The sequence below is a fragment of the Orycteropus afer genome, unplaced genomic scaffold (genome assembly GCF_000298275.1).
Source record: "Orycteropus afer afer isolate SDZICR_OR568_19922 unplaced genomic scaffold, OryAfe1.0 scaffold00050, whole genome shotgun sequence".
NCBI classification, from domain to species: Eukaryota; Metazoa; Chordata; class Mammalia; order Tubulidentata; family Orycteropodidae; genus Orycteropus; species Orycteropus afer.
This window is the reverse complement of record NW_006921637.1, coordinates 9,581,289-9,602,496: the sequence shown is the minus strand read 5'-3', so window position 1 is coordinate 9,602,496 and position 21,208 is coordinate 9,581,289. Positions and strand designations below refer to the sequence as shown.

The window sequence follows — 21,208 nt, the reverse complement described above, 5'->3', positions numbered from 1 at the left end:
ATATATATATATATATATTATATATATATAGTGTTTCTTGTAGATGATTACATTAGCAAGTTAGGCTCCCATTTGACAATTTCCACACAAGTCTTTCAGTGACATTAGCAACATTTTTCACAATGTGTCAACATTATCTGTGATTATGTTCTGGTTGTTCTGTTTCCAGTACCCTAGTTTTCCTGTCCTCTTATCTTCTTATCTTTGCTTTAGAGTAAATGTTGACCTTCAGGTCTCATACAGATGGTTTTTTAGTAGAGCACCAATTGTACAGGTACCTGGTAGGATTTTAAGAAACATTAGGTGAATGTATGAATGAGGGTTAGATACAACCTCAAAGGTTATCATTTATTAATTATGTAGGACTCATATCTGATACATATTTTTCTTCTCTGAAAATGTCTTGTCAACGTCAAATGAAACAAGAGAGAATTAAAAAGATACTGAGTGAGGTCCTGCCAATGAGAAATGAGTAAATTGCTAATGTAGTTTTGAAGTATTTATTTTATAATTAAATAAATGCACCAGAGAATTTACAAGATAGAATTCTCACTTTCCACATGTGAGAACTGGATTTGATTCCTGGTCAATGTGCTTCATGCACAATCACCATCTGTCAGTGCAGGCTTGCATTTTGCTATGATTCTGAACAGATTCCAGCAGACTTTCCAGACTAAAAGAAGTAGGAAGAAAGGCCTGGCAATCTACTTCCAAAAATAAGCCAATGAAAACCCTATGGGAATGGTACAGGACTGAGCAGCATTTTGTTTTGCTATGCATCATAAGTTGATCCTGACTTGATGGCAGCTAACAACAGCAATGTAGGTCTAGGAAGAGTTGTATTTTATTAAAGTCAGGAATCCTCCCTTGAGAGTCCTATCTACATGATTAGCAACTGTAGGTGGAACTGAAAATGCTATAAATAAATAAATTTTACGATCCAAATAAAAATCTGGTTGTTAAGCCAGATGTATTTATTTTATCTTCTTACTGGGAAGATGGACCAGTGTGGTCATAAACATTAGAAAATTATGTTTTTTTCACATTTCACCCTACTCCCAAATCACCTTGGCCTATTTCTTTTACATTTTCTAAATACATGTTGTTGAATTTGTTTTATGTGATGACAATTTATTTTGTGCTGATACATGAGTAACATTATTTCATGTAGTTCATATACAGTGTAGTTTTCTTTTGTTGACAGCTGTTCTTTGCAATGCATCGTGCTTTTTACAGCGTTTGGTCTTTCGTAAATTTATCTTTGAACACCTACTTCATTTTATTGACATCTAAAATTTACCTTGGTGCATTCCATATCCATTTACTGAGCTCTATTATACTGTTCAAAATTGAATTTGTGTGGTCCATCACAATAGACTCTGGTAATACCCTTACTGCCTGTGTGACTTTGAACCTTGCTGCCCCTCTGTTTAATAAACTATATATAGGGATAATGATAGACTTGCTTCATGATTCTAATATTAGTTGCCATTCAGAACAAAGTACTTAAAATAGTACCTGACACATAGGAATTGCTCAATAAAATGTTAGCTAAATTAATATTATCATCTTCTTATCATGTGTTTCCACAAATGAAGTTTCCATTGTGATAGTTAATATCACTTTGGTGGTAACAGACAGAGCTGTTTGGGTTTTAGGAGCTCCAGGTTGGTGTTTCATCTTGCTCTTCAGTGTGAAATTTGACTAATCTAGGATTTCATGTGAAGGGTTCTGCCAGCTTTCAAGGCCTTACATAGTCTCATCCCATCCCTCCACTTTTCTGTATTGCTGACTTCCTTGGGTCTTTGTTAGGACTGAGTTACCCATTCATCTTCATGCTTGGTTTAACTACCCAAGTGAACAGAGATCCTTTTGTTAACTTGAACCTTGAATAGTCAAAAATTTCTCAGATTTCTAAAATTTCTCCTTTGCTTTTCACATCTTCCTTCTGGAAATTTTAAGTAATGGAAATTAATTTTGGTTTAAATTGATTCTTGAATGTTAGCCTTTGAAGTCTGTAAACTTATTTTTATAAAAATAGGCCAGGCTTCATTAATACTGTAGAAAATTTTCTACTTTGGAAAATATGCTACTTTAGTAAACTTCAGTAAAATGACTAATGTTAGACAAAATTTTTTGGTTAATTCTAAACTGTTGAGGCTCCTCTGACTTCTGACTTCTGTTTTTAAATGTGAGATCCTATTTCACTGATCCAATGATGCCCTTGAGGGAGTGGGTCTAAAGTTCCTCTGCAGTGCTTCATTCAGTCGGATAGCAAGCTGGCTTGGGTGTTACTCATTTCCTGTACTATTATCATGACAAATACTACTGTCCTTTCATTATACAAACGGAGAACATAATACAGTAAAATCTAATTGAACTTACTTTCACATTACATTCTCCTGTCTTTGGTGTTTATGCTAAATAGGGTGTTGCTGGGTGGCTTACATTTTTTTCCCATTTGATTGGTAGGGACATTTTTGGGTTATTGGTTTTGATGTATCTTTATGTGAAATATTGCTGTGTATGTGTTCCAGTGAGAAACTGGTGTTAGAGTCCGGTCCCACAGCTATCTCTGTATCCCTTGAAGCCATGTTCCTTTTCATATTTAACTAGTGCCTAGCATAGTACCTTGTATGATATAGGACCCATATTAAATCTCTGTAACATTGATTTGTGTTTGTGCCATGACTTTTGCTAAACACTTTCATGGCATTTAACATTTGATTATCAATGACTTTTTGTTTAATTCTAGTCACAAAACTAATTCTGATATTATGGATTAAACTTGGATATCAGATTCCCTTAGCAAATGGAGAGAAGGGGAAGTATTCCTGCCTTTTTATAATCAGGAGGCCTAGAATCCCCTAGCCTTCTTTGTTCCTGGGCATTTCAGCCCTGGAACATCATTTCTGCCAGGGGCTCCCTCTTTGACCCCTGGATCCTACCTCACCATCACTTTCCTCAAGAGCCCCTGCTCTGTGGGATCTAAGATGGTAAGGAAAGAAAGAGAGGAAACCACTAGTAGAGGCTGCTTTATTCTTAGTACTCCTTGTCTGTGGGCATAATATTTAAGAAGTTTAAAACCTCTCTTGAAGGCTGTGGGCCAATCCACTGAATATGTGCAAAATATCTTTAAACTGCTTGGCTGGGAGGTAGGCTGGAGACCCAGATGAGATAATATTTCAAACATAGCATCCTCTTTAAATGGCAGCCTCTAAACAAGTGAGAAAACATATAAAACTTGCAGCTTCTGGAGAAAACCAGCATGTCTCTAACTAGGTCTTGAGATACTTGCAAAGTAGTTGGCATTTAGGTTCATAACAAGATCATCAATATGGTAAGCATCTGGATTATTTTTGAACATAAGAATATGGCTATATTTTCCTTATGGGAGGTTCTACCCATTTTTTTTCCTTTTGGGGAAAGGTGCATAGTTATATATGCTCATCAAAGGCTTCTTATATTACTCACATTCCCTTAATGACATCATCCAGCCTCAATGCTTCCAACATTGACGGCTTCCAAATGTCACCCACACCATTCAGTGAACTCCACACTCATATGTCTGGCTTCATACTTAATGTCTATACTGGATGTCTTCTCAAATTTAGTGTATCCAAAATGAATTCTTGTTTGTCTCCCCAGACTGCTTCCTTCTGCAGTCTTCCTCATCTGTTGATGGCAGCTCTATTCTTCTCACTGACTCTGGGCCAAAACTTTGTGGTCATTCTTGACTTCTCTCTTTCTTACACCTACACTCAATTTATCATGGAATCATGTTGGTTCAACCTTTAAAATATATCTAAAACCTACCTGTTGTACAAGAACAAACAACTCCATCTTAGAAATAAAACCAGGATGTTCCTTAGAAGTGAGGATGGGCCAAACTTCGACTTACTTACTTTGGACATGTCATCAGGAAAGACTAATTGCTAGAAAATCACATAATGGTTGGTAAAGTAGAGGGTCAGTGAAAACAAGGGAAACTCTCAATGGACTAACACAAATAGCTGCAACAATGGACTCAAACATACCTATGATAATGAAGTTGGAACAGGACTAGGCAAAGTTTCATTCTGTTATACATAATGTTACCATGAATCAGAGCCAACTCAACAGCAACTAACAACATTAACAGCAAAATCTGCCTATTCATCATCCACTCCTGCTAACACCCTGGGTTAAGTTATCATGGCCTTTTCCTGGATTATTGCAGTAGCCTCCCAGTTATCTCTGCTTCTATCCTACAGTCTGGTCTCAACACAGCAGCATAAGTCAGACACTGGGAAGTGTTTTCTCTTTCACTCAGAACAAAAGTCAAAATCCTGACAGTGGCTTTCCAGTTACTACAGCTGTATAACAAATCATCCCCAAATTTAATGAGTTAAAATTACTATTTATTATTTCTATACATTCTGTGAGCCAGGATGACTTGTTGCTATTCCATAATGTCGTGGGTTACTTAGACTTAAAGTCTGGGGGTTTGGATTATCTGAAACCTCACTCACTCACATATATGGCAGTTGATACAGGCTATATGCTGAGACCTCAGATGGCCTATGGGCCAAACATCTGCCTGCCATGTGGCTTAGGCTCCCTCAAAACATTAAAGCTGGGTATCCAAGAGTAAGAGGTAGAAGCTGTATTCTAGCCTTGAAAGTTGTATAGCTTCCCTTCCATCATATTGAATTGATTGGAGCAATCACAGCCAGTTCAGTTTCAAGAGGTGGGAAATGTACTCTACCCCTTGACAGGGAGTGGCAAGGTACTGAAAAAGAATGTGGGACTAGAAATATTGTTTTGGTCATTTTTGGAAAATTCAGATTTCTACAGTGGCCTACATGAGCAGAACCTGGATATTTTGTCTGACTTTACCTCTTTATCTCATGGAATATGATGCTCTAACATGTATCTGCCCCAGAATTTGAATACTTGTTGATCTTTCTGCCTGTTTGCCTCATCCCCAAGATGTCTGTTGACTCACTTTCTCCAACATCTTCAAGTGTTTACTCAAATAATGCTTTCTCAGTGATGTCTACCCAAATTATGCTACAGTGCCATTTTGATTTCCTTCTCTTGCCTTTTTTTTTTTTTTTTAAACCCCATGGTATTTCCCACTTTCTAATATTCTATTGGATTTTATGTTGGGCAATCTACTTCCATCCAAGGAGGGGTTGCTATGAGTCGGGTTCGACTTGATGGCACATAACAACAACAGCAATGTAGGATTTTAAGTTTATTATCTTCCCCTACCAGAACATAAGCACCACAGAGTCAGGGACCTTTATATTTTCTGTTGCTGATTTATCCCAAATGCTTAGAACAGTGTCTGGCATATAAATATAAGATGTAAAACATAACATTTCTACTTAGGACATCCTGAATTTGTAGTGCTTATGCAAGATTAACCAGTGAATAAATTACTGTTTTTACAGAACTATATCATGACATCTAAACTCCCACACCAGCATTTGTTGGTAGGTGCCATCAAGTCACTTCCAACTCATAGTGACCCTGTGTAAAACAGAACAAAGTATGACCCTGTCCTACGCCATCCTCACAATCCATGCTATGCTTAAGCCCATCGTTGTAGCTACTGTGTCAATTGATCTCATTGAGGGTCTTTCCCTTTTTCTCTGACCCTCTACTTTATCAACCATGATCTCCTTCTCCAAGCACTGGTCCCTTCTGACCACATGACCAAAATAGGTGAGACCAAGTCTGGCCATTCTAGCTTCTAAGGAGCATTCCGGCTGCACTTCCCCCAGCATAGATTTGTTTGTTCTTCTGGCAGTCCATAGTATTTTCAGTATTCTTTGCTAACACCACAATCCAAAAGCATCAACTCTTCTTTGGTCTTCCTTATTCATTGTCCAGCTTTCTTATGCATATGAGGTGATTGAAAATACTGTGGCTTGAATTGGGTGCAGTTAGTCTTCAAGGTGATAACTTTGCTCTTCTACATTTTAAAGAGGTTTTTTTTGCAGCAGATTTGCCCAGTGCAATACTATGTCTGACTGCTGGTTCCATGAGTGTTACAATTAAAATGAAATAGTTAACAACTTCAATTTTTCTCTATTTACTGTGATGTTGCTTCCTAGTCCAGTTGTGAGGATTTTTGTTTTCTTTATGTTGTGGTGTAACCCATACCGCAGACTGTAGTCTTTGATGTTCATCAGCAAGTACTTCAAGTCTTCCTCACATTTAGCAAGCAAGGTTGTGTCATCCGCACATCACAGATTGTTAATGACTCTTCTTCCAATCCTGATGCCACATTCTTCTTCATATAGTCCAGCTTCTTGGATTATTTTTTCAGCATGCAGATTGAATAAGTATGGTGGAAAGATGCAACCCTAACATGCCCTTCCTGATTATAAATCATTCAATATCCCCTTGTTCTGTTTGAATGGCAGCCTCTTGATCTATGTACCAGTTCCTCTTAAGCACAATTAATTGTTCTAGAATTCCCATTCTTCTCAATGTTATCCATAATTTTTTATAATCTACATAGTCAAATGCCTTTGTACAATGAATAAAACAGGTATATATCTTTCTGGTATTCTTTGTTTCAGCTAAGATTCATCTGACATCAGCAATGATATCCCTCATTTTGCGTCCTCTTCTGAATCCAGCTTGCATTTCTGAAAGTTCCCTGTCAATATACTGCTCCAACTTTTTGAATTGTCTTTGGCAAGATTTTACTTGCATGTGATATGAATGATATTGTTTGTTAGTTTCCACGTTCTGTTGGATCCCCTTTCCTTGGAATGGGCATACATATTGTTATACATGATAGACTATGAGTGGACTGTCTTTGGAAGAATAAAGCAAGGGTGGCACAAATCCTAGTGGTCCCCAGGCTTCATGCTGATTCCTGCAGTGAACACTCGAAGCCTCAGAATCCTTTTCTGCTGGTTGCTCCATGCAACCACTCCATGCATTATACTATTTTTGTAGCATTAAACTGTTATCCTCAAGTTAATTCCAGCTTCTGGTGTGCCCATGGGTGTCTGAGGAGAACTGTGCTCTGCTGGGTTTTCAATGGCTGCGTTTTCAGAAGCAGAATGCCAGGCAATCTTCTGAGGCACTTTGGGATGGACTCATATGTCCAAACTTTCAGCTAGCACCAGAGTGCATTAACTGTTTACACCACTCAGGGGCTGCACTTCCAAACACAAGATATTATTATCAGTACTGACTTGACCACTATCATTTGGTTTTTAGCTTTTAGTTGTATTATGATTTTTTCAGTCTTTGATTGTAGTTCCATCACCTTTGAATGTTTGTTTTGCAGAAACAAGTGTGATGGGAAATACTGTGAAGTACATTGAAATGCTTGAGGATAAACTGCACAGGTAAGGATAATAATTCTTTATTATGGACTCCATGGAGTGTCTGAATTCATTATTATTACAGAATTTAGTTTAAGCTAACAACAACACAAATGATTTGTCTAGTTCAATGATAAATTAAGAAAGAAAAGCACAAAAAAGAGAGTCCTTTGAATTCTGTGAGGGAAGAAACAGGTGTTATTCAAATATCTCCAGCTCTTGACTCATCTTTTAAAAAGTAAGTAGATTAAGGGTCTTGAGGAGATCACAAGATAGTTTTCATGTTCCATAGAAGGAGAAGAATTTCTGTGCATGTTAAATTTGGAATTCATGTGTTGGTCTGTTTTCCCTTTGTTTTCAGTGGTTGAGGGGGTTGTAGAGATTTTAAACCTGGTTATTCATGCCTTAGAATAATATAAAAATGCGTGTCTTAGGTTCTGTTTTGAATCTTGACTCAAAACCAGCGTGAAAACTCCTGGTTGCTTTTTTTTTTTTTTTCTTTAACCCAATTAGGAATTCAGATTTGAGAAATGTTAGGGATGCTGTAGCATGTCAAAATGTTTCTGGTTTTTGTGGCTGTGTATTTAGGAAAATAAATTCCAGCCACTGGGATCTGTTTCTAATTAAGGAAACAAGTACTAGAATGTAATATATGCTTTCTTCCCTTAGAGTCATTTAGTTATATGGAGACTATTTTGCTACTATTTTGGAAATACTTAAGTAATGATTTAGATACGTCATGCCCTGAGCTTTTGTTGGATAAGATAATGTCATTGGCTAAAATATTACTTCTCTCTTAAGAGATGTTAAGAGAGACCACATTGTTGAGTGCTGCTGTACAGGATAAGGAAGTACTATAGTATTTGTTTCTAATGCTTGGGAAACAAGTCCTTTAAACCAAGATAAACACCCCCTCCCCCAATTTGGGAAGGATTAGTAGAAAAGAAACATGCAGGTAAGAAGTAGGTTTCTCAGAAAGTGCTTCTTTCTCTCAGAAAATACCAACATCAGTTACTGTCAAGTGGATCCTTACTGATGGTGACCCCATGTGTGTCAGACTAGAACTGTGTTCCATACAGTTTTTAATGGCTGATTTTTTTGGAAGTAGATCACCAGGCCTTTCTTCTGAGGCACTTCTGGGTAGACTTGACCCTCCCATATTTGAGTTAGCAGCCAAGTGTGTGAAGTGTTTGTACCATATAAGGACTTTCCTCAGAAAGTAGAACAATACTTATCTAGGCTAAGTGCTCTGATTTGAATTTGGCCTTTCTCTTTTCTCATCATGTTCTGAGGTATACTCCTGCCTTATCCCTCTTGATCTTAACTCCAATTACCATTTCTTAGCCATAATTACCACCAAACCCAAAAACCCATTGCTATCAAATCTATTCCTACTCGTAGTTACCCTATAGGACAGAGTAGAACTGTCCTGGTTTCCCAAAGCTGTCTTTACATCTTTACAGACACAGGCTACCATATCTTTGTTTTGCAGAGAAGCTAGTGGGTTCAAACCACAGACCTTTTGGTTACCAGTCAAAACTTTAACCACTGAGTTACCAGAGGCTCCTTATAATCCCCACATACATCATGAGTTCTATTAGGTTATTGGGCAGTGAGTTGTAATGGTAAACACATAGGTATTGGTGGAGAGCTATCCATTTCAATTGTAGTTCACCACTTACAAACTGCATACCCTCAGACAAACTCTACCTTCAGTGTCATTAACTACACAGCTAGAATAAGACTATCTACTCTCCAGGGCCAATATGTGGACTGAATTAAATATTATATGTAAAACACTCACACAGTTGGCAGTCTGTAAGTGTTATCCCTTCACATTCTACTTCTTCTAATCTTCCCTCTCTTCTAAGAGGATTAGAGGAAGATCTAACTGACTAAGCAATCCTGTCCAGAATTGAACTTGTCCTTTTGTCCTCCTAGCCAGCCTCTTCCCATGTGAACCCAGTCCAACGAATGGCCCCACCACCGCCATCTTGTTGCTTATGCTAGAATCATGGATGCATGTTGAGTTCCCTCTCCCTCATCTCCCATTGACAGCTAGTTACTGAGTCCTGTCTCTCGCCCTTTAACATCTCTCTAGCTCATTTACTTTAACAATGGCCCATCTCTCTGCTGAATGAACACGGAGTGGCTTTTACTGCCTTTCTGCCTTCAGTCTTGCTCTTTCCACTTCATTCTCCAGGCAGTCTCGAGTGGGCATCTTAAAATACAAATCCAGTCATTATACTCCCTGCTTAAAACTGTCCAGTGGCTCCCCATTGTGCAAGAACAAAACCAAAGCATCTTACATTGGCTCACAGCACTCTTCCCTACGGCCTCTGTGTACCCTTGAGTGTCATCCATCAACACCCCCACCCCCACTTCACCACTCAGCCAACTGACTCACATTTTCTCATGCTTCTCTGAGAATTTTTTCTGGAAAGAAATGTGTTTTAAAACATTTAGGAGGGGAAATGGACAAGTGATGTCATCCAGGAAGGTATTAAGTTGAACCATATGAAATTACACCCATTGCTTACTTATTGAAATATTTGGGTTCCAGAGACCAGGTCATTATGTGAAAATCTGCAAATGGAGGATGATTACATCATTATATAACTGCCATATAACATCATTACATAACTTCCAAATACATTATTCCATAACTGCCAAATTATATCATTACATAACTGCTAATCCTCTGAGAATCATGACCAGCATTATTCTTAACTCACATCTCAGCATTTGGGACTGCCAAACATATGTTGCTTATGGACAATATAGTTGAACTGTAGACTATTTATTTACTATTGTCATAAGTGAAATACATCATATATAAATTTAGTCGATAAGCGAGTAGTAGATGTTCTGCTTAAAAAAAAATACCATTTTTTGACAATTTCAAATGATACAACCCAATACTTAGGGATTTGAAGTAGTCTTTAGGTGGTTCAGATGGTCTGGACTGATATTGACCACACTCCTTCCTCATGGCACACTGGATGGGTGCTCATCCATTAAGTGTTAGCTTCCCTTCTTTAAAAACTTCCATAACTCCCTAGGCTGAGGAATGTATTCTTACTGAATCATTTTCACCTTCAAAGTACTTAAATCAGTACTGTAAGACTAAGTCTATCTTGTTCAGAACTGTATCATCAGGAATTTGACAGTTCATAATACTCTGTGGGTACCCAATAAGTATTTGTGAAATGAATGGTTGAGTAAATGAATGAAGGAAGACAACTAATTTATGAACACACCAGTGTCATTTTTCATCACCTTCCACTTCTCTTCCCTCCCCTTCAGCAAGGTTGATGCTCCAAAGCCACTGTATTCCTCACTTGATTCACATACCTAGTTACCTAAGACTCCTTCAACCATCTCAGAGGTCTAGGATGTTAGCTGACTTATCCTATACAACTACTTCTGAGGGCTCTTTACATTGCGTTTCAAGCTGTTAAGAGACTTTACTGAAAAGCTTTTGAATTGGTTAAGTAGGGACAGTAGAAAAGAGAAGAAGAAAAATGGTAGAGATCTTTAATCCCTCTGATAGTGCACAGAGTAGCGGACAGAGACTAAGGACTTGGTGTAACTTGCATGTGTGTAGGTACTTATATTTATTGCAACATCAGCACAGAAGGCCAGAGTGGATACTACAGAACTTTTGACCATTGTCAGGCTCTACTTCTGACTGCATTCCTCCCCACTTGGGCTGAGTAGTGATGGTTATTGGATGCTTATGGGCTATACTGAGGATCTGTCACATTCACAGTCAACGTCTTAGAGAACATAAAAGCAGTTTTTAGCACAAGGTACAGTTTTTATAATAGTGGCTACTCAATTGATATTGCAAGATAGTGACTAAAACAACATGCTGATGACTATCTCTGTCATTCATTTTTACTGTCTGTAACATCTCTTTGTCTAGCAGTGGTTTAGAAAGAAAGTGCGTGAGAACTAAACAGACCACTCATTTTTTCATCAGAACAGTACAGAGGACACCCTGAAAGACCAGGGCTACAAAACTATGGCTGGACATAGTTTTGGAGACCAATCCAAATGAGATAACAACAATATATTTGTTATCCCAAAGTACACAAAGAGCTAGAGACCTCAATAATGACACCTAGATTGAGATGGGTTTAATGTTTCTCTTTGATGAGTTCTTTTCCCACTGTATACCAAAAAAAAAAAAAAAAAGTAAATTAGAAAGTTCAAATGTTGTGAGCAGTTCAGAGGGGTATTTTGGAAAAAAAAAAAAAAAAGCAGGCACATATTAAATGGAGATCTCTAGTATGTTGTGGTAGTTAAGTTTGTGTGTCAACTTGGCTGGGCCTGGTTGAGTGGCTGGGCAGCTGGATGTAGTTATTCCTCATTGTAAGATTGGTAATTAACTCCATGGTGGAATGTATTGGAGCAGCTGAGTAGCTGCTTTAGGGATATGGTTGCTTCCTGTATATAGGAAGTAGCTTTGGGCATGGTCTTTAGTTTATGGCACACTTGAACCCTGCATGTAGCTGAGTAATTGTTCAGCAGCCTGCCATTCACTGCCGATCTTGGGACTTTTAATGGACTTGAATTAATGGCCTGCCATGTGGTTTGGTAATATTAGGACTGTGCCTTATTGTCAATCTTGGGCTTGTCAGCCTCAGCAGCCAGCAGCTGAGTGAAGAAAGCTTCCAGCTTCAGTGGGCTGGGAGCAGGAGGCAGAGCTGAAGCCCAAGGTTGAGGGGCTTTCATCCAACCCCTAGAACCTGGCATTTTAAACTCAGACTTAAAGCCTCCAAATTGTAAGAATAAACTCCTGTTTATTAAAGCCATCCCATTTGTGGTATATTCTTGTCAGAGTGGGACTAGGTAACCAAAACATATGCACTTAAAAAAAAATTGCTTTTTAATAATACGAATTATAAGTTAGGTGCATGTATGTTTCTTTTCTTCCTTCTAGAAAGTAGAAATACCTTTTTTTTTTTTTTTTCACCACCCAACCTGTAGCCAAAAGCCAGGGCAGTGGATGCAATTCAGAGCTACATGTTTATTTCACAGATCCATTTTCTGCTGCATTCTTCTCCATTCCCAGTATTACTAACCTTGACTTGGCTGATTCAATAGTATCCCAACAGCCTCACTCTCAGTGGCATCACACCATGTAAGCCAGAGCTTATAATCCTTCTAGGATCCCTTTGTATCCAGGATGAACTGACAAACTTTACCATTCTCTCCATGAAGTGACCATCCTTATCTGTAGTTCACACCTGCACAGACAGCCTGGTGCTCCCGACCATCCGAATTGCTTTGATTCCCTAATTTCCCCATGCTCCACTGCAGGACCTCTGTTCACAGTGCTTCTCTACTGGCAAGCCCTCACCCATAGAACCCCTGGGCACACACTTACTCTCAGCACTCAGCACAATAGTCCCTTCCTTATGAAGCTTTTATGGCCTCCCTCTGTTTCCTTCCTAGTACCTGTAGTGGATAGCCACTTAGAACAGTTTGTTGCAGAGACTTCTATCTGTCCAATTCTATTAGACTATGGGCTTCTTGAAGATGGATCTCATGTCTTGTATGCTAAGTAGCTGGTACACTGTCTAGCGTGTCCTAAACATTCAATAAAAGTATACTGACAGCAAGGATGAATGAATGAAGAACAATTATGTCTTGAAATCTTATTCTCAAATGTTAGATTCAAAGAGTGAAAACTGCCTAAAAAGTTATAATGCTCTAGAAATCCATTTGTTTTGCAAACAAATATTAGTGGTATTTTATTGAATAGGAAAAAAAAAAAAAATCTTAAAGTGATTTATCTACTTATTCATTCAGATTTATTGTTTCCTAAGGTTTTACTTGAGCATATTTTGACCCAGTTCCTTTCCCCTTACAGTCAAGCTTTGCATTAATTTCTATGTTCTCAATTACTACATATTCTTTGTTAGCCATCTCTTTCAAAGAGTGGAAAGAAATATTGAAAATTCTCTCTTTTGTAGATGGGTTTAAATTTTTATTGGTCTTGTATTGTGAAACATTGTATGGGAGAAATTCATTATCATCCAATTGCAAACTCGTGTCTCTGGCACATGAGTAACCCAGCCTTCCACCCTGAGAATGGGTATGCTGGTTCAATTTATATCTTTGGGATTTGTTGAATACATGATTAATAGGAAAAATTCTCTTTAAAAAATTCTAGATTTTATTCCAACTTCTTTCCCCTGAAATTGGATATAAAACCTCTGCGTTGAGTAGCAGATTGTAGGTTGTTTTTGTTTCCTTGTGCTTTGCTGGGTTTCCCACATTTTTGCTTTAAGTGTGGAAAAGGGAACAGAAAAGGTCACCAAAATCTGTTTTGGACATGGAAGTGTTTAAATGTTTCTTTAGAGGCCCCTTTTATCTTTATAAGGAATTATCAAGAATTCACTCTTAAAGTGTTAAGAAGTAAGGATGTCACTAAGGTGCGCCTAATCCAAGCCATTGTGTTTTCAATTACCTCATTTACTTGTGAAATCTGAACAATGATTAAGAAAGACTGAAGAAGAGTTGATGCCTTTAAATTATGATGTTTGTGAGGAATACTAAAAGTACCACGGACTGCCAGAAGAACGAACAAATCTGTCCTGGAAGAAGTGAAGCCAGAATTCTCCTTGGAAGTAAGATTGTTAAGACTTCATCTCACCTACTTTGGTCATGTGGTCAGAAGGGACCATTCCCTGGAGAAGGATGTCATCCTTGGTAAAGTAGAGGGTCAGCGAAAAAGGGGAAGACCCTCAACAAGATGGATTGATACAATGGCTGCAATGATGGGCTCAAGTATAGCAAGGGTTGTGAGGATAACACACAACCAGGCCATGTTTCGTTCTATTGTGCATAGGGTCACTGTGAGTTGAAGTCAACTAGATGGCACTTAACAACAACAAAATCAAGGATTCATGGGTCTTTTCTGAAATTTACTTTGAAATTTAGACATCGATAAGTTTTTTTTTTTTTTTTTAAGTGACTTAGTTCTGTTGTTTTAATTTAATGTTTAGTTTCTAATTATCATGAAATTTCAATAGGGATAGTCTGACAGGAAATGGTAGCCAGGTAAAATTATTCATACTCTAAGGTGGCTAACAGAGATGAGCAAGTTGAGAAAAGAATCTTGGAGGTTTCTGCCTAGACCCTTGACCATCTTCTCAGCCTATTTATCCAGATAGCTGCCTTCACTCCAGAAGTTGGAATTACATTAACATGAGAGTTAGACAGCCTGCTGGAGTTGGACCATATTCACTCAGCAAAAAAGTATTGGCCTTCTATCAACCAGATAGTGTTAGACATGAAGAATATAAAGAATACTAAAGCAATGTCCTGGCCCATAAGACCACAGTGGTGGAGACAACACTGCACACAGAACAATGGTCACATAGGGTAGTGGTGTTTTGGAGACACTCCAGTCATTGCCTGAGAGACTAAACTCTCTTCTTTACCTAAGGTCCTACAGTCTGTCAGTTATTGACAAAAGCAAGTGTGATTTGCTAACCAACCAAGATCTAATGATGAAAACATCTTAGAGCCAAACATGGAATCTTTAGGGTAATTGCTTCGGAAGCGGGTATACCCAAGATGGTCCACTAGCATGTGAAGGATGTTTTAGAATTTCTGTTCTGCTTTTTTTTCATTTCATCCATTTAAATTTTATCTTTAAAAGTATTTTATATGTATACAGTAGTTCATATATATAATTTATGTAACAAATACTAGTGATTCATATTTACAATTTTCTTACTGAAGGATGCACATATTAAATAAATAAATAAAACGACTTCAGAGACCATATTGTAAAGAATATGGCTTTATTTAGTTTGTAATAATGAACCAGGTGTCACTGTCAGACAGAGCAAGGAAGCAGCAGCAGGGATGCAGATAAGGCAAGAGACCCAGACCACACACCCCAAGTGGCAGGAAAGCAGAGAAAAAGCCGAGGGGACCAGGACAGAGTGAAGAGCCACAGCAGGGATCCAGGTAAGGTGAGGGACCCCCAAGTGGCAGGAAAGAGGCAGGGATCCATGTAAGGGGAGAGTGGAGAGGTTCTGAACAGCTAAAGGAGACAAACTTGTCTATCAGTTTGTCCTACTGTGGTGGCATGTTGCTGTGAGGCTTGAGGCTGTGCCACTGGTGTCTCAAACCCAGCAGGGTTGCACATGGGGCACAGGTTACAACAGACTGAGACAGACAAGGGAGAGGAAGAGGCCATCAATTTCTCAAATAATTGGTCAAGGAAAACCTTATGAATAGCAGAGAAACACTGATATGTTACTGAACAACTTTATGAATTGCCCAGAAACATTGTCCAATACAGTTCAGGAGGAAAAACCACTTAGGTGAAGGCTCTCAAAATAGTACTGGGAAAGAGCTGCATCATCATAGTAGAACCAGCCTTAGTTATATGGATAAGGTAAAGCTTTCAAGACCTCCATTTGCTGATGTGGCACAACTCTAATTGAGGAGAAACAGCTGCAAACATCCATTAATAATTGGAACATGTGAAGTATGAATCTAGGAAAATTGAAAGTTGTCAAAAATGAAATGGAACACATAAAGATTGATATCCTAGGCATTAGTGAGCTTAAATGGACTGTTTTGGGCCATTTTGAATAAGACAACCATGTGGTCTACTATGCTTGGAATGACAATTTGAAGAGGAATGATGTGGTGTTCTTCATCACAAAGGATGATTCAAAATCTGTCATGAAGTACAATGCTGTCAGTGATAGGATAATATCCATACACCTACAGGGAAGACCAGTTAACACAACTATTATTCAAATTTATGTACCAACCACCAAAGTCAAAGATGAGGAAATTAGGGATTTTTATCAGCTTCTGCCATATGAAATTGACCAAACATGCAATCAGGATGTGTTAATTATCACTGCTGACTGGAATGCAAACGTTGCAAACAAAGAAGAATCACTGGTAGTTGGAAATTTTGGCCTTGGTGACAGAAATGATGCTGGAAATCACATGATAGAATTTTGCAAGACCAATGACTTACTCATTGCAAATACCTTTTTACAACAACACAAACAGTGGCTATACATGTGGACTTCACCAAATGGAATACACAGAAATCAGATTGACTACATCTGTGGCAAGAGGCGATGGAAAAGCTCAATATCTTCAGCCAAAATCAGGCCAGGAGATGGTTGTGGAACAGGCCATCAACTGCTCATATGCAAGTTCAACTTGAAGTTGAAGACAATTAAAACAAGTCCATGAGAGACCAAATATAACCTTGAATATATCACTCCTGAATTTAGAAACCATCTGAAGAACACATTCAGTGCATTGAACCAATGACTGAAAACCAGAAAAATTATGGGATGACATCAAGAGCATCATCCCTGAAGAAAGCAAGAGGTCATTAAAAAGATGAGAAAAAAAGAAAAGAAAAAAATGGATGACAGAAGAGACTCTGAAGCTTGCCCTTGAGCAGAGAGTAGCTAAAGAAAATGGAAGCAATAACAAGATCAAAGAGCTGAACAGAAGATTTCAAAGAGCAGCTCAAGTAGACAAAGCCAATTACTATAATTTCAGGAAGTGGCATATGATCAAGAACCAATGGTACTGAAGAAAGACTGGGAATTGAGGAATACCCATTGAGATGTTTCAACAAACAGATGCCCCACTAGAGGCAATCACTCAGTTATGCCAAGAGATTTGGAAGACAGCTACCTGGCCAACTGACTAGAAGAGATCCATATTTGTACCCATTCCAAAGAAAGGTTATCCCACAAAATGTGGAAATTATTGAACAATATCATTAATATCACACTCAAGTAAGATCCTACTGAAGCTAATTCAAAAAAGGTTGCAGCAGTATATTGACAGAGAACTTCCAGAGGTACAAGCTGGATTCAGAAGAGGGCATGGAACAAGGTATATCATAGCTGCTGTCAGATGGATCTTGGCTCAAAGCAAAGAATACCAGAAATATGTTTACTTGTACTTTATTGACTATGCAAAGGCATTTGATTGTGTGGGTCATAACAAATTGTGGATGGCATTGAGAAGAATGGGAATTCCAGAACACTTGATTGTGCTCATGAGGAACCTGTACATTGATCAGGAGGCTGTTGTTTGAACAGAACAAGGGGATACTGCATGTTTAAAATCAAGAAGGGAGTGAATCAGGGTTGTATCCTTTCCCCATACTTATTCAATCTGTATGCTGAGCAAATAATCCAAGAAGCTGGACTATATGAAGAAGAATGTGGCATCAAGATTGGAGGAAGAATCATTAACAACCTGCGATATGCTGACGACACAACTTTGCTTGCTGAAAGTGAGGATGACTTGAGGCATTTACTGATGAAGATTGAAGAATACAGTCTGCAGTATGGATTACATCTTAGTATAAAGGAAACAAAAATCCTCACAACTAGGTCTATAAGCAGCATCCTGATAAATGGGGAAAAGATTGAAGTTGTCGAAGACTTCACATTGCTTGCTTCTACAATCGACGCCAATGGAAGCAGAAGTCAGGACATTAGACAATGTATAGCACTGGGCCAGTTGACTGTAAGGGACCTCTTTCAAATGCTAAGGAGCAAAGATGTCTCCTTGAGGACTAAGGTGTATCTGACACAAGCCATGGTATTTTCAATCGCCTTGTATGCACGTGAGATCTGAACAATGAGTAAGGAAGACTGAAGAAGAATTGATGCTTTTGAGTGGTGGTACTGGTGAAGAAAGCTGAAAGTATCATGGGCTGCTAAAAGAACTAACAGAGGTGTCATGGAGGAACTGCAGCCAAAATGCTCCTTGGAAGCGAGAATGGCCAGACTTCGTCTCACCTACTTTGGTCATGTTGTCAGAAGGGACCATTCTCTGGAGAAGGATGTCATGCTTGGTAAGGTTGAGGATTGACAAAAGAGGGGAAGGCCCTCAAAGAGATAGATTGACACAGTGGCTGTGACGATGGGCTCAAGTATATCAAGGATCATGGAGCTGGTAAAGGACTGGGCGGTGTTTCATTCTGCTGTCCATAGGGTCGCTATGAGTCAGACATGGCTTGACAGCACCTAACAATAACAACATCACTGTCAGTATTTGACCACCACATTCACTAGCCTTCTTTCTCTCCACAACCATAGAAGGAAAAAAAAAAAGAGAAAAAGCTAATTATTTTAAAGAAAAATCAGCTCTTAGACTATACAAAAAAAGGTAAGGGAAGTAGAACCATAGAGACTAAAGGGCACGATTAGAGAAGGCAAACAAAAGGAAGTTTAATTTATGGTAGCCATTGGTGACTTCAGGCAAGACTTCATTCAAGGGTGTGATCCAAAACAGCAGTATAACTGAAAACATGAGTGTACTTGTTTGAGGTACATTACTCCAAACTTCTGAAGCACTGATGGTTCAGTGATAGAAGTCTCACTTCCCACACTGGAGGGTTTGTTTCTGGGCCAGTGAATTTCCTGTGCAGCCATCATTTATCTGTCAGTGGAGGCTTGCTTGTTGCTATGACATTGAATGCATTTCAACAGAGCTTCCGTACTAAGATGGACTGGGAAGAAAGGCCTGGTGGTCTACTTCAAAAATCAGGCAATGAAAACCTTATGGCTCTCAATGGTACAATCCACAACTGATCACAGGGATGGTGCAGGGCCAGGCAGCATTTTTGTGCAACATCATGGCAGCTAACAACAACAACCCCAAAACTGACAGAAGCAGGCATGGAGATGGCTCACTCACTTCCTAGCAGAAGTTCAACAATGAATGGAATTCCTTGGATCCCAAATATAATACTCTTTATTCAAAATTATTCTGTACCTGGAACAAAACCATTTCCAATATACATGTATATTGAACTTAAACACTCTTGAGAAAAATTATTTAAGAAATGGCAACCAGAAAATATTTAACTGGCTGCATAGGAAACTGCATCCTCCCTTCTTTGTACAAAGAGAAGGAAAGCAAATGCACACAAATACCTTCATGTATGTTTTCTTACTTTGATTTTATTGTTTTGTCACTGCCTTATGCCTTCCACCTACCCCACTTAGCAGGCTTAAGTCAAACACATTATTGCTACTCAGACTTTACTCTCTTGGAACATTCAGTACATTTCTCACTGCTTCTTAGCTGCCTTGATCCCTTAGTGTTTTCCTCTGCAGCCAGAGAGAGAGAGAGAGAGAGAGAGAGGGAGATTCTCAGGTTCTTTGTTTCCATTCCATGATTTAGCATGCCCCTCTACACCCGGCTCCATGGCCAGCTATGAATGATTTGTGGCAGCTCAGTGCCTCTTTGTCATTAGCAGAAGGAGATGTGTAGGATGCAAACATAGGAAATACTACAGCCCCTTCTCATCCCTTCTTTACCTGTGGTGTCTCTACTTAGTTGAATCATGTCTGTCCTTCTAGGTCCAACTTAAGTTCTACTGTCTTATTGAAGCCCTCTCTACCTTAGATTACAGTGTTTTCTTGTTCTTCTGGCTCATAGCTTGTCCTCTTTCCACCTTTCCCTTGCTGCTTAGGTGGACACACTACCTTGGCGCATTAGTTTTCCTTTCATTTGTCCATGTTCTGCTTTCTCACCTCAACTGCCAGCTTGTGGCTTAGACTTTACACATAGTGAATACTTGTGAATTCATTCATTGTTTGGTATAGATATCTGTAATAATGGCCTAAATGGTTCCCTTTTAAAACCAGGTAGATTAATCCTATCAATATGATCCTATCAATTTGAGTGAAAGCCTTCAAGAAAATAGTCCTTGTAGAATTTGCCCAATTTTTACAATTGAAGCCACTTAGCTATACTATCTAATTTTCGAAGAGAAGCAATCATCTAAAAGATAAGTTTGAAATTCAAACAGATAAGAAAATGTAAATCACTTAATTCTACAAAATTCTATAATGTCAATTTAGTAAATAATTATTTAAATTTGATTTTTTGCCTTATTTCATCTTATGCTATAAAAACTCTAAGGATACTTAAAATAAGGTGTGCCTGATGCAAGCCACAGTATTTTCAGTCACTGCATGTGCAAAAGCTGAACAATGAATAAGGCATACTAAAGAAGAATTGATGCCTTTGAATTGTCATTGTTGTAGGTGCTGTTGAGTCATCTCTGACTCATAGTGACCTCATGTACAGCAGAATGAAACACTGCCTGGTCCTGTGCCAGCCCCATGATCCTTGCTATACCTGAGCCCATTGTTACAGCCACTGTATCAATCCATCTCATTGAAAGCCTTCCCCTTTTTCCTTGTCCCTTCACTTTGCCAGGCATGATGTCCTCCTCCAGGAAATGATCCCTTCTTACAACATGACCAAAGTAGGTGAGACGAAGTTTGTCCATTCTTGCTTCCCAGGAGCATTCTGGCTGCACTTACTGCCAGGACAGATTTGTTGGTTCTTTTAGCAGTCCATGGTACTTTCAGCATTCTTCACCAACAGAACTCAAAAGCGTCAATTCTTCTTTGGTCTTCCTTTTTCATTGTCCAGCTTTAATATGTATATGATGTGATTGAAAATCCATGGCTTGTGTCAAGCACACCTTAGTCTTCAAGGAAACATCTTTGCTCTTCAGCACTTGAAAGAGGTACTTTGAAGCAGATTTGCCCAATGCTATGTTGTTGTTGTTGTTAAGTGCCGTCAAGTGGTTTCCGACTCATAGCGACCCCATGCACAGCAGAACAAAACACTGCCTGATCCCGTGCCAGCCCCACAATCCCTGCTATATTTGAGCCCATCATCGCAGCCACCATATCAATCCATCTCATTGAAGGCCTCCCCTTCTTTTGTCGACCCTCCACCCTACCAAGCATGACATCCTTCTCCAGGGAATGGTCCCTTCTTACAACATGACCAAAATAGGTGAAACGAAGTCTGGCCATTCT

General features: G+C 38.8%; 1 protein-coding gene across 1 annotated transcript in view; it reads left to right on the top strand.

Annotated features, from left to right (window-relative positions):
- DISC1 (DISC1 scaffold protein) overlaps positions 1–21,208 on the top strand; it is a 688,592-nt gene that overhangs the window by 516,754 nt on the left and 150,630 nt on the right. The window contains 1 exon segment of the mRNA XM_007938514.1: positions 7,298–7,358. Within this exon segment, the coding sequence (XP_007936705.1) occupies positions 7,298–7,358 (61 nt within the window).